The sequence below is a fragment of the Cynocephalus volans genome, chromosome 11 (genome assembly GCF_027409185.1).
Source record: "Cynocephalus volans isolate mCynVol1 chromosome 11, mCynVol1.pri, whole genome shotgun sequence".
NCBI classification, from domain to species: Eukaryota; Metazoa; Chordata; class Mammalia; order Dermoptera; family Cynocephalidae; genus Cynocephalus; species Cynocephalus volans.
Window position 1 is genome coordinate 72,911,128 of NC_084470.1, and position 15,290 is coordinate 72,926,417.

Consider the following 15,290-nt stretch of genomic DNA (forward strand, 5'->3'; position numbering starts at 1 on the left):
CTGGCATTTTCACTTCCAAATTAGTTAACTGGGCATCAGGTTACAATGCTTGCTCTCGGCTTTAAAGGAGAAAGCATTGTTTATATTTTGTTTATATTTGTTCTATGAAGTCTTAAGCAGCAAGAAAGAATCACAGCTCTTTCTAAGGAGTTACTTCAATCTTCAAGCTTTTGTTTGGCTCATTCAAATTTATTTTTGAGGTTCTCAAATTATCCCCTTTTATTTGAATGTGGGGAGATAAGACTAAAAAGCACTCACTTGTTTCTCATGGGATCTAGCGGTTGAGATCCAGCATCCGGCTGGAGGCAAGTTGGTAGAAAGCTGGTATCCAGATCTCTAAAGGGGTTATTTCTCCTTTCAACTTAAAATTACATTTTTGTTTCAAATGCAGAGTTAAGTAGACAGTTCAATTCTGTAGGATTACTCTTTTTTAAAACCAGATACCTAAAAATTAATTTGTAGCTTATAAACCTAATCCCTCGCAGCATGATGGTCTTTTAAAAGCATGTTTACAAATTTCCCTTTATGATCAACTGGATTTCGAGGATAAGAAACGCCTATTTACAGTGCCATGTATCTGGGTTCAGAAAAAAGGACAATCTGCAAGCCATACTTTCTAGAATATGAATGCAAGTCAGACCCCTGGCAAGCTAGGCTTCACCACGACCAAAACACAGATGTTCAGAGCTGCAAATCTGGACACGTAATTTCTACCGCAGTGTAACGTGGAAAACTTGCATGCTCATTTAATAAGAAATGAAGCTGAAAATTCAAGAGAGTCACCAAGTTTTTGCAGGGTTTGAACTGGCTCAGGGAATCTCAATCATTTCTCCAACATGCACAGGCAACCAGTGTGGCACATTCTTCTTCAACTAAGAAAAGCTGGACATGAACTTTTAAATTTTAGTGCTCCCCGGTTTTCCCTAAATAGCTAGTAGTGCCAGGCATGGAGGCTGATCCAGTCCATAACGAGATTTTGCTTTTTCGGTAATACTCTGTAGAAGGTGTTGGCCAGTTTCTTTCAGTTTTAATTAAGGAAGCTAAAACCTGACATAAATTGCCAGAGGGTTTTTTTTTTTTTTTTGGTCAATCTCATTGATCACAACTTTCTGATGATGGAAACAGCAACAATTCACAGAAGGTTGTAAAAGTCTTCATAAGCCCCCTCTAGCCCCTTACCTCATTGTCATGTGGTGGCAGCTGGTGTAGTAGCTGCTTGATTCGCAGTTTCTCTCCAGGACTGTTGACATAAGGAACTTTCTCTTCTGGGAGACAGCTATAGTACTGGTGAACCTGAGGACAGAAGGCACAAAGATCACTTGTCCATTACTCCCTCTTACAGGGGAGATGATACCACAACTGACTTCCGCTGCCCCCACCCTTCATGAAACTCAACAGCAGATGAGTTTCTTACTGCATGCAGAGAAATGCATCCTTAAAGAGTCAAGCAAATCACCCATATCTTAGGGCTTTCCCTCTCTCTGCGAGGGAAAAATAAAGCCCACAACCTTTCCTAGAAAAAAAGAAGTCGGCAAACATGCTGGTGAACCCGGAGGGTACATCTTTCTCGGCAGACTCCCCCGAGAGCTGGCTTTACCATTTTCTCTGTCTCCAGCATGTAACACACCTCCCCAGCCAAAGGGATATGTCAGCACCTGCCTCGGCAATGGAGTTGAAGCCAGGCTTTGGCACTTGGCAAACTCCTGGGTACCTCAGCCTCCACCTACATTAAAAGCCTTCCAGGTTTTGAGCCATTTGTAAGACAGGCAGCAGCTGACATCCATCAGAAAGAGACTCACTGAATCTGGGATGCAGAGCGTGTAATTAAAAATTGTCATTAACATGAGGATTTTTGCACATCCTAGAGCGTTCCTGTTTATGACTGTTAGGACATATTAGGGCACTTTCTGAGGTTCATTCAACCCTAACAGCAACTGGGGAAGGCAGCAAGCATTTAATTTTGCCTGAGAAAAGAAAACAAACATTTTACCATCCAGCCACATGTAAAACTAAGGAAAGAAAAAACTGATCAAAACAGAAGGTATGCTATTATATAAGTGAGGTGAAAAAAAAAAATTCCCCAAGCTCAGATGATATCATGGAAAATACTTTCAAGTATCTCTTACTTAGCATCATGACCAGCTCTTATTCGATGAGCCAAAAAGGTGGAAGACTGGGACTCCAAATTCATCATATTCCCAACACTCCACAAACTTGGTCTAAACCCTTTGCATTTAGGGAGCCTTGAATATGAGCACATGTTCTGGGAATGCTGGGGTAAAGAGTTACGAAAGCTCTGTCTACTTTGATCTCCAGAAACTAAGTCATAGAGTTAGAAGAGGGGAAAAGGCTTTGTGATGACAAGGCCTTAAAAAATGTGAAAGCCATCTTTATTTTCATAACTAATGGTGGCAATCATTCACCATCATGTGCCTATCATCCTCTTAATCAAATCCCAAAGGTAACTATAAACAGAGTGCTTGTCCTAGACTAGCTGGCTTTTGGAAGGAAGGGCCCCTGTAAACCCCTCCCTAGAGGCACCTGGCAGGGAGCCACACCTCGGGATGGGTAAATGGCTCCAGGTTTTGAAGGCAGCCCGTAGATTGTCAGCACTCTCTGAGAAGAAATAAAAGCCCAGGTCATAAGTTAGTTTGGGATTAGAAGCTGGCTGTTTGCCCACCAGAGACTGGCACACCATTCTGTCTTCAGGAGAGGCCCTGTATAAAGAAGCAGGCCCAGTCTGTCCCTGCCTTGGGGAATGGCTTTGCCACCCAAGTCAAAATATTGCTTGTTCCAACATCACTCTGTCATTCTCACAACTTCCATTATAGTTATAGAACATGAGGGACAATTGCTAATTTGAAATGAAAATGATTCATATGAAATGAATTGCTGTGGATGCTCGATAATGCAGTCTAACATGAGCTCCACTGACCCTCCTTCTCAATTGCCTCTCGTTGCTCGCATCCCTCTCTCCACCTCCTGGGGCATTCATCCTAAAAGCCCTTCTGAACTGGCACTTTGAACCAAGCCCTCTCTGATCCTGACCAAGGCTGACCCAGGTTGGAATCTTCCTGTACCTTCTACAGCATGGCCAGGAGGATCTGAACCCCCATCATTCTGTCATTCCTCACCACGTTACATCTCTGCTCAGAATCTCATCACAAGATTGTGACTAAATGAGAGTGTAGGCAAAGCATGTGGCCCTCAATTACAATAAATAACATGAATACATAATCATTACATTATCCAGCCTGGCCTACTTCAAATACAACAATCCAGATGCTTCCTGACCTTTCTTCTATTTCAAGATGGGTAGTAACATGGTTGGCTGTAGAGTGACACCAAACCCTGGGAGCCACCTACCTTAGTCTAAGCAAGAAAAATAGGTTACAAGGAATATAATACTATGAAAGCTAGTATGATTTCATGGGAAAAAATGGCAAATTGTTATAAAGGTGGGGTGTTTTAAGAAGCCCAGCAGTACAGTAGAGCCTCATGAGGACATGGAGCCTACCACCAGAAGGTGACTGGTACTGGATTTCTCATCTCTGTGACCCCAGTGTCCTCTTACCTCTGTGCTATTCTCTCTCTGCAGATCTGTTCTCACCTTCTCAGAGCTTAAGGTTTCCCACAGCACTTGAGTTTACACAGCTTCAGTTTAACACTCTATCCTAGGGCTGGCCAGTTAGCTCACTTAGAGCATGGTAGTGATAACACCAAAGTCAAGGGTTCAGATCCCTGTACTGACCAGCTGCCCCCTCCCCACACCACCCCCCAAAAGTCTATCCTAGACTGACTAGCTCTTCTCAATTCCAAATTCCCTGATTATGCCATCTTGGCAGGTTCTACACCCAGAGATTGGATTGAAGAAGTTCAACATGTTTGAGGACTAGAGGATAAAGGAAATCCCAACATGACATGACTGGGCAAAGGTGCAGCCAGCAGTGAGGGAGAACTCTAGACATATTTAGGAGTAAACAGATACCTTGGTATGCTGAGGTCCATGCTAAAGACTGAATTCTTAAGTCAATGAGGGCCATGACTACTCTTTCAGAACACAGCTCTATCTTTCCTGGACATCCTGTGTTACCTTTTATAATTCATGCCATATAATCACCATTGATGTGTCCTTTCTACCAGTGTTCCAATAATTCCTCAAATACAGAAAGTGCTAGAATATTTTATCACAAGGAAACCAATAATTTGATGAATGACTTAAAAACTTAGCGAGATGCTCCATTATTAAAAAAAATGAGTTCACACTAATTAATAACCTGTCAAATCACCCCATATCACATGGCAGGTGATCTGGCTTGCTCTGAGGAAGAGGAATGAGTTAGTCCTTCATGACTTCCAATCCTTTTATAACCTGTTCAAGTCCAGGTGAAAAAGTAATCCCTCTAATGCTGACTTCTGTGTCTCCTCCCTGTGTTTAGGAGCTGGGCTTTTTCCAAGCTTTTCATTAAGAAAGGGGGATTGGCAGATGGATGGGAGTGAGGGAGAAACAGCTCTCCTGAATTCCCAGGCTGTCTCTGGCTGGATACGGGAATGCCACATGCACTTTCCTCTGGCATCCTCCACAACAAAACTGCTGTATAGCTCAAAACAAACCCCAAGTGAACCAACGGTAACAGGGAAATATTGAGTAGACTTTCTGGCACTACAAAAATTAAATTTGGCATTACCCCAAAAAACCCTGCAGATTGCTCATTTTAGCCCAAACATGTTTCACTTGTTTGTTTGTAGGAGTAAACAGCATATCCAACAGAATTATGTCAAGGGATGATTACTACCAAGATGTTACCCAGGATGCCGATAACTTTATTTTTCTTCTGTGTGTCCTGAGCACATTTCTTCAAAAGCAGTTCTGTTGAATGTTTAGCAACTTTGCTACACTTTGACAATCCCAGGTAAAGGTGTCCTGTGATTCTACTCCAGGTGAAGTAACACTAGATACATTTCCCCTGAACAAAAGCATTTTGAACACAATAAACTGGCTTATGAAAATGAAATAGCTGAAGGCCTTTATTTAAGGTGTTACTCCCCAACAGGGAGGTTTGGCAGCAACTTCAGCCTGTGTCGGACAGATCGTAAGAGTGTTAGTCAGTGTGCAAACACAGCCTACAAAGCATGGCCTCGCCCAGCTGGAAAGACTGGGCTTGTCAGAAGGAGCTGTGTGTTTGACAGCGTTCCTGCCTGGGAGAAAAAACGACTCTGCATATGGGAGAAAAGGGTGCTTTTAAAAAATGTGCTAATAAAGCAAAAAGTGTGCAAAGCGCTTTATTTAGCGTGGTGGATCTCAAACGTTAGCTTGCGTCAGAATCATCTGGAAGGCTTGTTAAAACACAGATTTCTAATTCGGAAGGCCTAAGGTAGGACCCTGTAATTTGCATTTCTAACTACTTCTCAGGTACTGCTATTGGTCCAGGGGTGCCACTTCAAGACTCTCAGAGCTATCAACTGTTTTTCCTCCACAACCAAACCCCATGCAGCTGCCCGGCAAATTCCTATTTTCTCCGAGAGAGCCAGGAAGCCCAGAGGAGGAGAAAGAACTGGTTGGACCTCACCCAATTTTTCAGGTGTTTCCTTCCACATTTAGAAATCTGTTTAAGCAGGGGGATTCTACCAGCTTTGGCAAGAATGAGAAATCCTACGGGCAAAGTGCTCACATTTTGGGGTGGGAATATTTTATGGGTCAAAGGCATCCTTATTTTCTTACAGCAGGAACCCAACAAAAGAGAAGTCAGACTTTCTTGGCAGATCTCAGAATCAATTATTCTTCACCCTCTAGATGAAGGAAGAGATCAATGAACTTTTTATTTACTGAGTGGTTCTTAGGCCTGAGGTGTTTACAGTATTTCATGAACCCTCCCTGTACCCTGGAGGTGAGTATTCCATACTCATCAGGTTGAATATCACGTGGTTAAAAAGTGGTAGACCCATCTTTGAGCTTGGTTTTCTCATCCACCTGCTCTGTTTTTTGTCAATTCTTGGCATTCTTTATCAGGGGAAAAAAAAAAAAAAAAAAGACTGGCAGATGGATGGGAAAGAAGAAAAAACCCCAGATACAGTAGATTCCCAATATGTGTGTATAGCTGACCACAAAAATGACGAACAGGTTTTCCTTTGGTATTCTCCATAACATTGCAGTATATGGCTCCCAAACAAACCCCAAATGAACTGACAGTAAGTAAAAAATGTTCTCCAAATTAAAGTCTTTCCACAACACCATGGCATGATGGTGTAAGGGTGCTGTGGCAGAGATGGCTGCCCACCCACATCCATTTCTCTTTTCTTCCTTAACCAGAATACCATCATTTTAATTACAGCATCAATATGTCCAGCTAAGAACAGTATTTCTGCACCTCTCTAGTAGCTGCACGTGGCCATATGAATATATTCTGGCCAACAATACATAGAGTGGATTTCTGGGAGAGCTCTTTGAAAGGAGGCCAAACAGTTGGAAATGGCCCTTTTGGCAATGGAATGTCCATTCCCCTTCTTCCTGCTTCCTCTCTGGAATGTAAACAGAATGGCTGGGGCTCCTGCAGCCATCCTGTACCATGAAGTAACCTCAACAATGAACATTGTAGGCTGAGGACGGAAGGACAGAAAATTAGAAGTCTGTTTTTGTTTGTTTGTTTTGTTTCTTTTTAATACTACAAAGCCACAATACCAACCTTGGATTGCCTATCTCTGAACTTCTTTTACTAGGGAGAAAAATAGACTATTTCTTTATCTACAGTCTCTGTTACTAGGAAGCGAAGGCAAATCCTAAATGATAGAGCAGTAACTTTCAAACATTACTGTAACACCAGAATCATCAAGGCCCTTATTGAACATGATTTACATTTTCATTTCTCTGGGTCTGAAAAGGAGACCACAACTCTGCATTCTCAACCAACACCTCACATCCTACCAGGAAGAACACTGGTTTAAGGGGAAGGCAAACATGACCCCACAAGATAAAGACAAAAACTCCTGAAGTGTAATCTCCGATGTGAGCTGACACATTTGAAAGGTTTTATAAAAGCCCATTTGAACCCGGAGACTAATCTTTATTTCATGTTCCCCCTTGCCTACAGTTTGAGAAGATTGGAACCTCAGTTAATCTACCTCAGTTCAGGGAGGCAATATTTGGAATGTGCTTAAACCATCTCGGAAGGCAGGTTGTATAGAGAAGGGAAAGATGCCGACTGAATTTGCAGCATGTGGTGATTTTTATGAAACATGCACACTGATTCCCAAATGCGGACCTGGAGGACAATCAGGTAGCATTACAGCTATGAGCAAGTGGCCATGGGTGCTTCCGAGGGCCCATTTGTTCATTTTGCCCCTACTTCCCAGAATTTCATTACTCAAGCAATAGGAGAAAAGTGTTAAGTGGCATCTAAGAGGTGAAATCATACCAAGTTTGACTCCTTCCCTTTTCTAAGCCTGGAGACTCACATTATAATTCTAATTGGTTTACTCAAGAAGTAATTTAGCAAACAACAGACTAATACCTAACGCCTAAATAATGTCTCCATCATGCTCAAACTCCCATAGGATTAGAATCAAAATTAGAAATAAAAGCGCATTTAGTGTATTTCAAAGAAGAATCTTTCAGACTCCTTTCTTTTGCTTGTGCCCGATGTCTAATTCAACAGTAAGTTTTGTCAAATGTAGGTTCAAAATGTATCCAGAATCCAGCATTCCCCACCACCCCTGTGCGACCAGCCTGGCCATGATGAAGTGCTCACCTAAACTATTGCCATGGCTGATTTTGGACTACAGCTTTCACCTTTGTGCCTCTGCAACTGAGTCTCTATTCAGCAGCAAGAACAACCCGATTTGAATATAAACCAGGGCTTGTCACTGCTCTGCTCAAAATCCTCGATGATATCCCAACCTCTCTGATTCAAAGCCAAGGCCCCCGTGAGAGCATTGTGACCTTGCCTCTGTTCGACCTGGCTGGCTACACTCTTTACTACATTCCTCTTGTGCAGGTCTTTTGTTCACACAGGCCTCTTGCTATTCCTTTCATCTCAGGGCCTTTGCACCAGCCACTCCCTCTACCTGGAATGTTCTTCCCCCAGATATTTACATGGTGCCCATCCTCACTTCTTCCGGTCTTTGCTCAATGGTCACCTTATCAGAGAGGCCTTCTCTGACTATCCTATAAATCAGCACCCCTTCCCTTGTTGTCTAGATTGGTGCTTCTCAACTGGGGGTAACATTGCCCCCCAAAGGACATTTGACAACATCTGGAGACATTTTTGGTTATCAAAGCTGGGAGAGGGGGCTGCTATTGGCATATAGTGGGTAGAGATCAGGGATACTGCCAAACCTCCTACAATATATAGGTCAGCCCCCACAGCAAAGAATGATCTGAATCAAAATGTCAATAGTGGTGAAACTAACAAACCCTTAATGTGCTTTTCTTCAAAGAACTTATCGCTGGTGACAAATGATCTACCTGTTCACTGTCTCTCTCTTCTCTTCAGAATGTGAGCACCTGGGGCTTGGTTCACTGTATAACCCCCAGAAGATGGTCTGGCATGTAGTAGGTGCTCAATAGTTGTTGGTTAAATGAATGCATGCTGAGTTCACACCTCATCTTTCTGCCTGTCTGGTTTATCAAAGGATTTCAACAGACACCTGCACAAGAAAATACACAGGTTACAGATAAAACCCACCGAGCTTCTCTTTTGTTGCATCAAAACAGTGGCTTTTTCACCAAAGATTGCTGGTGTGGGGTGTGTGGCTGAGATGCTAAGTGAAGGATGCATGGAATAGCTGGCAACGTACTGTTTCTTTAAGAGGAAGAGACAAAAGCAACACCCATTCCTATTGGAAGCCAGAGAATTTCTTTCAAGTTGAGTTAACTTTATTCAAAGTAAGGAAAATAATCACATTATGTCCTAAGCAGATGCTATAATTCAAAATCACATGAGTTGTTTTGCTCCTATGCCTGTTAGCTCTCACATGCTCACTCTCTTTTTAACCCTTTTAGTTTTTCTATTATTTATTTATTTATTTTATTTATTTATTAAGCTTCAATGTTTAGTTAGAAAATACTTTCCATTTAGTATGGAGCATTATCTGACAATTATTTATTTTATCCTGCCTTAAAGAAAAGGTCTCAGAAAGGGAAGAACTATGGTTTACACACTTCCCAAGCTACAATTACAGAAGAATTCCCCCACCTCAATTTTACCAAAACGCTCTGCATATTGTCTACACATTTGCATACATGCCCTACTAAAAATTATCCAACAGTTACTTTTTTTGGTGGGGGAGACAGTTTTGTATTGCCTTTAGACAAAATACATATATATACATGTGTATAAAAAGAGCAGGATGGCAGCTTCCTACAATGGTTAAGTGTTTGGACTCTGGAGTCGGATTGTTTGGGTCAGAATACTGGACCTAACACTTACCACAACAGTTGGGCAAGTTACTTTATCTCTTGTAGAGTCAATATCTCCATCTGTAAAATGGGGACAATGTCTACCTTAAAGCAATGTCACGAGGCTCAATGATACAATGTAACCAGCACAGAGACAGGCACGCAGTGGAGGCTCTATATTTCTTAGCTTTGAAGCAATCTAACACATAATTCATAAATGTCTATGTTATGGACAAAATTGTATCTCCATTACCCCCAAATATATATGTTGAATCCCTAACCCCCATATATGAATATATATGGAGATAGGGACTTTAAGGATGTAATTAAGGTTAAATAAGGTCATAAGGGTGGGACCCTATCCAATAGGACTGATGTCCTTAGAAGGAGAAAGAGTCACCAAGAGTGTACATGTACAGAGAAAAGGTCATGTTAGGATATAGCGAGAAGACAGCCATCTGCAAGCCAGGAAGAAAAGCCTCCCCAGAAACCAACTCTGCATGTACCCTAATCTTAGACTTCTGACCTCCAGAACTCTGAGAAAATAAATTTTTGCTGTTTAAGCCCCCTAGTTTGTACTATTCTGTTATGTCAGCTATGCAGACTAATACAATCTACTATATGCAAGGAACTGTTGAGTGCTTATGGGGAAAGGATGCACATGTGAATAAAATACCACTCAGGTTTAAGGATGTTTACTCTAGTAGAGTGTATAAAACAAGTAGACAGTGACTAGAACATGATGGTACTTCAAAAAGTTCATGAAAAAATGGAATTAAAATCTAAATGAACATTTTCATGAACTTTTTGAAGTACCCTTGTACAAAGTTAAAAGAATCCAAAAGCAATAAGAGGCAAACAAAAACACTACAAAGATTCAACAGAACAATAAAGTGCTGATCTGTAGCACGTGTCAGTTTCCATCAGGTACATAATCCCAGTATGGCTGATTTCAAGCTACAAACATGACATCATGAGACGTGGGATTGGGAAGAGATGCACACAGTAGCATACCATTTTACGAGGGTACCTCAAAAAAAGTTCATGGAAAATGGAATTAAAAGAGAATGAGAATCTTTTCATGAACTTTTTGAAGATCTCTCATATAGTATTTCTACCATACGTATATAACAGATGAAATAATCTCAATGACATAAATAATTCTAAAATATGGTAATCAGGAAGTGATGAATTCTGAGTATGCATAACCTTTGTTTTTAATATAATTTCACTATAAGTTTACATAATTAAATTTTTACAGTGGCTGTATTTAAAAACTAACATAAAATTCCTGAAAACTGACTAATCGGTTCTTGCAAGGCAGGATGAGCCGGTTCCAGCATATCACTGTCAGGAACTTACAGGGTCAGTTTCTTTGGCAAAGTCTCTTTAAAAAGGTAAAAAGAAAAGAGCAATAGAAGAGCTGTAAACAGGGATTAAACAGCTAAAGAACACTTCAAAGGATATGATGACAACTTATCTGTTGTCTAACTCCAGCTAACACTGTCTTCAATGATCCTAGCAAATTGTGCGTTTAGCCAAGTTATCTGCTTCAGCTGACACATACTTCAGAATGTTCACAGCTCTTTAGTCTCCTAGTCTTTTCCACACCCCTCTCGCTCTTTCTCCCCAGAATTTTGCCTTTTCTCTTTATATCTTTTCCTTTTCTCCCTTCCTGTTTTCTTTCTAAATCCCAAGGGGTAATACAGAACTGAAGAAGACTTAAAATTATTTATGTATTGGCAGGTGTCTTGTTTTCCTTCTAAAGTTAAAGAGGATGTGAGCTGTTCTCATGCATATGTGGAAGCTAGCAAAGTTGATCTCCTAGAAGTAGAGAGTAGAATTGTGGTTACTAGAGACTAGTAAGGGGAGGGGAGGAGGGGAGGAGGGATGCAGTGAGGGTGGTCATTGGATACAAACTGTAGAGAGATAGGAAGAATAAGATCTAATGTTTTATAGCAATATCAGGAGACTATAGTCAGCAACAAATTGTTGCATAACTTCAAGTAGCTGGTTGGGAGGATGTTGAATGTTCCCAACACAAAGAAGTGACAAATATTGAAGGTGACGGATATGCTAAACACCCTGATCTGATTATTGCATGATCATTGCACACAGTGTAAATGTACCCAAATAGCATATTTTACACCATAAATATATACAATTATCATGGGTTAATTAAGAAAAAATAAATTAAAAAAATAAAAAGGATGTGAGTTGAACATATTGTAGCTCTCTATGAAGAAGAAAAACAACAAAAAACACCCCACCCCAAACCTCAATAAAACTTTTCTTTTTTTTTAGCATATGACTGTCAAACTGTGTTCTAGTAGGCAGTTGTTCTTAAAAGCAAAAAAATCCTTCATTTTTGGGATAGCTACTCAAGCATCAACTATGTTAATATTTACATACAGTGTAGGACAAAGAAACTGCAGTTGATGTTTATGTTTGAGTCCTGACAATATGACAAATGGTAAGTCTACAACTTTGGCCAAGTTATTTAAATTCTCTGGGCTTCACTGTCCTCATCTGTAAGATTAGAATAATTAAACCCACCTCACAGAGTTATTGTGGGAACTAAAGGTGATGACAGAATGAAAATATACTATGAACTACAAGTCTATATGTAATGGTCAGATCAGTATTATTATTTTTAAAGATAACAACCACACTGGAAATTAGAATTGCATTGGGCTGCTAGTAATAGTGACCTGAGTATAGTGGTCTAGGGCTAGTTTGACATTTTATAAAACCCCTCAAGCATCTAGGCTCTTCCTGTCTTTCTGTATCTACCATCCTGTGTGTTCATGGCATCTATTCTTGAAATTGCAAAATGGCTGCTGGAGTCCCAGCCATCACATTCACATTCCAGGTAAAAAGATGGATAAAGGGAAAAGAGAAAAAAACCTATCTCCCAGTTAGAGCAACAACATTTAAAGAGATTTACTGGAAGTACTAACCAACTTCTACTTCTACCCCCATGGGCTAGACCTAGATGCAAAGGAAGCTGAGAAATGTAATCCTTAATAGGGCATATTGCTGCCCAGAATAAAATCAGATTTTGCTAGTAAGAAAGGAGGAGACACTAATACTGTGTGATACCTAGCAATCTGTATTCCCAATGAATATCTGATTTGGGTTACTTCTTTCCCATGTGGACTTCTTAAGAATGTTCTATTTGACATCTTTCTGTGTGTTTTAAATCATTGTTTTTGATTCTACACTTCACATATAACATAACTAGCCCATTGCCTCCCCCCCATTATTAGCAAATACAGTTTCACAATGTCATGCAAGACCAGTTTGAACAAAGTTTAGAAAGCAACAGCAGAAGAAATCCTAGAATCAATCCAACTTTTTAAGTGTCCAAAGTGATTAATAATAACATATACTTAAATCCAAAGAAAAAATTTTCTTCAAGAGACTAGAGCTTGCTGATCACAGGACATTGCTGGAATCCCATTGTAAAATACAGGTGACCTAAGGCCGGCCCGTGGCTCACTCGGTAGAGTGCGGTGCTGATAACACCAAGGCCACGGGTTTGGATCCTATATAGGGATGGCCGGTTTGCTCACTGGCTGAGCGTGGTGCTGACAACACCAAGCCAAGGGTTGAGATCCCCTTACCGGTCATCTTTAAAAAAATAAATAAATAAATAAAATAAAATAAAATACAGGTGACCTATGTTTGGAGTCAATTCACTTGAGGCAGTTTCATTTCTGCACATTAAAATAAATGCTGTGAATCCACAGGAAAGTATGGAAACTAAGGAGTGCACCTGTACATTATGAAGTACATACTTCTGACTACCATAGCTACTTTCAGCCTGACTAACCTGCCCTGACCCACTATGTTTCAAATGAATCATAGATACAACTGCAAGAATTTGGTCTTTCCTGTTCCCAAAGGTCAAAATATCAGTGAATGTAATACCTTTGCCTGCGTGTTCAAGGTTACATATGGCCATAAAACTCTAAATGCCTTATATCATGTCATTTTAGAAAAACTCACAGGAAAGATTTGGTTAAGATGAGCCAAATTATGCCACAATACCAAATACCACCAAAATATCACTGGCTTCGCACCACAGTTGTTTGTTAACTTTAAAAAAAAATTTTTTTGTGTGTGGTAAAATATATATAAGATTTGCCATCTTAACCATTTTAAGTGTACAATTCAGTAGCATTAACTACATTTACAATGTTGTGCAGCTGTCACCACTATCTATGTCTAAAGCTTTTTCATCATGCCAAACAGAAACTGTACCAATTAAACAATAATTCCCCATTTCTCTCCCCCAGCTCCTGGTGACCTCCAATCTACTTTCTGTCTTTATGAATATGCCTACTCTAGATATTTCATATAAGAGCAATCATGCAATATTTGTCCTATATGTCTGGTTTATTTCATCTAGCAAGATGTCTTTAAGGTTAATTCATGTTGTAGCATTTGTCAGAACTTCCTGTTTGTGGCTGACTAATATTCTACCATAATGATATACCTTATTTTGTTTATCCATTCATCTGAAGATGGAACTTGGGTGGTTTTTACCTTTTGATGATTGTGAATGATGCTTCAGTGAACACTGGTATACTAGTATCTGTTTGAATCTCTGCTTTCCATGATTTTGGGTATACACCTGGAAGTGGAATTGCTAGATTGTATGGTAATCCTGTTTAACTTTTTGAGAAACTGCCAAACTGTGTTCCTCAGCAGCTACACCACTATACATTCCCACCAGCAGTACACAAAGGTTCTAATTTCTTCACATCTTTGTCGACACTTATTATTTTCCATTTTTTAAAATTATAGCCATGTTACTAGGTGTGAAGTGGTACCTCATTTTGGTTTTGTCCTGCATTATCCTAATGACTAATGACATTGTGCATATTTTCATGTGCTTATTGGCAATCTGTAGATCTTCTCTGGAGAAATGTCTGTTTTAGTACTTTGCCCACTTTTTAATCAAGTTGTCTTTTTGTTGTTGAACTATAGGGGTCCTTTATATATTCTGGGTATTAAACCCTTATCCACACCACAATTTTATTTCTCACACTATATTTCCTACGTAAGTAGGCAGAGATCCAGATGATGGAGGCTCCATATTGACATGTGCCTCCATGATGATGGCAGCAGAGAAAAAGAAGGTTGGAGCTGAACACTGGCAATTAAGTGCCTTTACCTGGATGTGATGCATGTGACTTCTGTTCACATTTCATTGGTTGAAGCAAGTCACATGGCCATGACCAACTTCAAGAGGGGTGAGTAAGTACATTTGTCCCCTGTGCCTGGAAAAAGAGGAAGCCCTAACCCCTGCCACAGCAGGGAAAGAACAGAGTGCTGTGTGAACAAGACATCACCTTTTGCAAAGGTAAGTACAGCTGATGCTCTTTATTCATGGCAGTTATGTTTTATAAAGTAGCAGCAAACACTGAATTAGTGAATATTAATTAAATCATTGCTATTAGGGGAAATATAGGGCTCAGTCCCTGCTAGCCTCTGGTTGCAACATTTTCATCAACTAATCAATCCATAACATCGTTTCATGTGTTTTTCTGTTTAAGGACAATTTATTTAATATAAGAGGGTATTTCAAAAAGTTGATGAAAAGATTCATGCTATCTTTCAATTCTATTTTTCCATTAACTCTTTGAAGTACCCTCTCATATATTGCTGAATCATTAATATTGAACTCATGGCCAACAGCACTATAACTCATGCCTGATTGAAGATTATCTAACATACATATTTTCTCCATAAAGCACATCACAGCTTTCTGGCCCTTAAAAATACTAGACAGTGCTTCACTATGCTTAGGGCCATTTTAAACAGTGAAATCACCAACAAAAAACATAAGATGCAAAAAAGTGGCACTAAACAGGCCACTTGTCTATTT

The 15,290-nt window shown here is 40.0% G+C and overlaps 1 protein-coding gene across 2 annotated transcripts in view; it reads right to left on the reverse strand.

The window, feature by feature from the left end:
- PRICKLE2 (prickle planar cell polarity protein 2) overlaps positions 1–15,290 on the reverse strand; it is a 307,781-nt gene that overhangs the window by 50,553 nt on the left and 241,938 nt on the right. For both annotated transcript variants that reach the window (XM_063115190.1, XM_063115189.1), the window contains exon 4: positions 1,180–1,293. In XM_063115190.1, the coding sequence (XP_062971260.1) occupies positions 1,180–1,293 (114 nt within the window). The remainder of the gene's footprint in view (positions 1–1,179; positions 1,294–15,290) is intronic.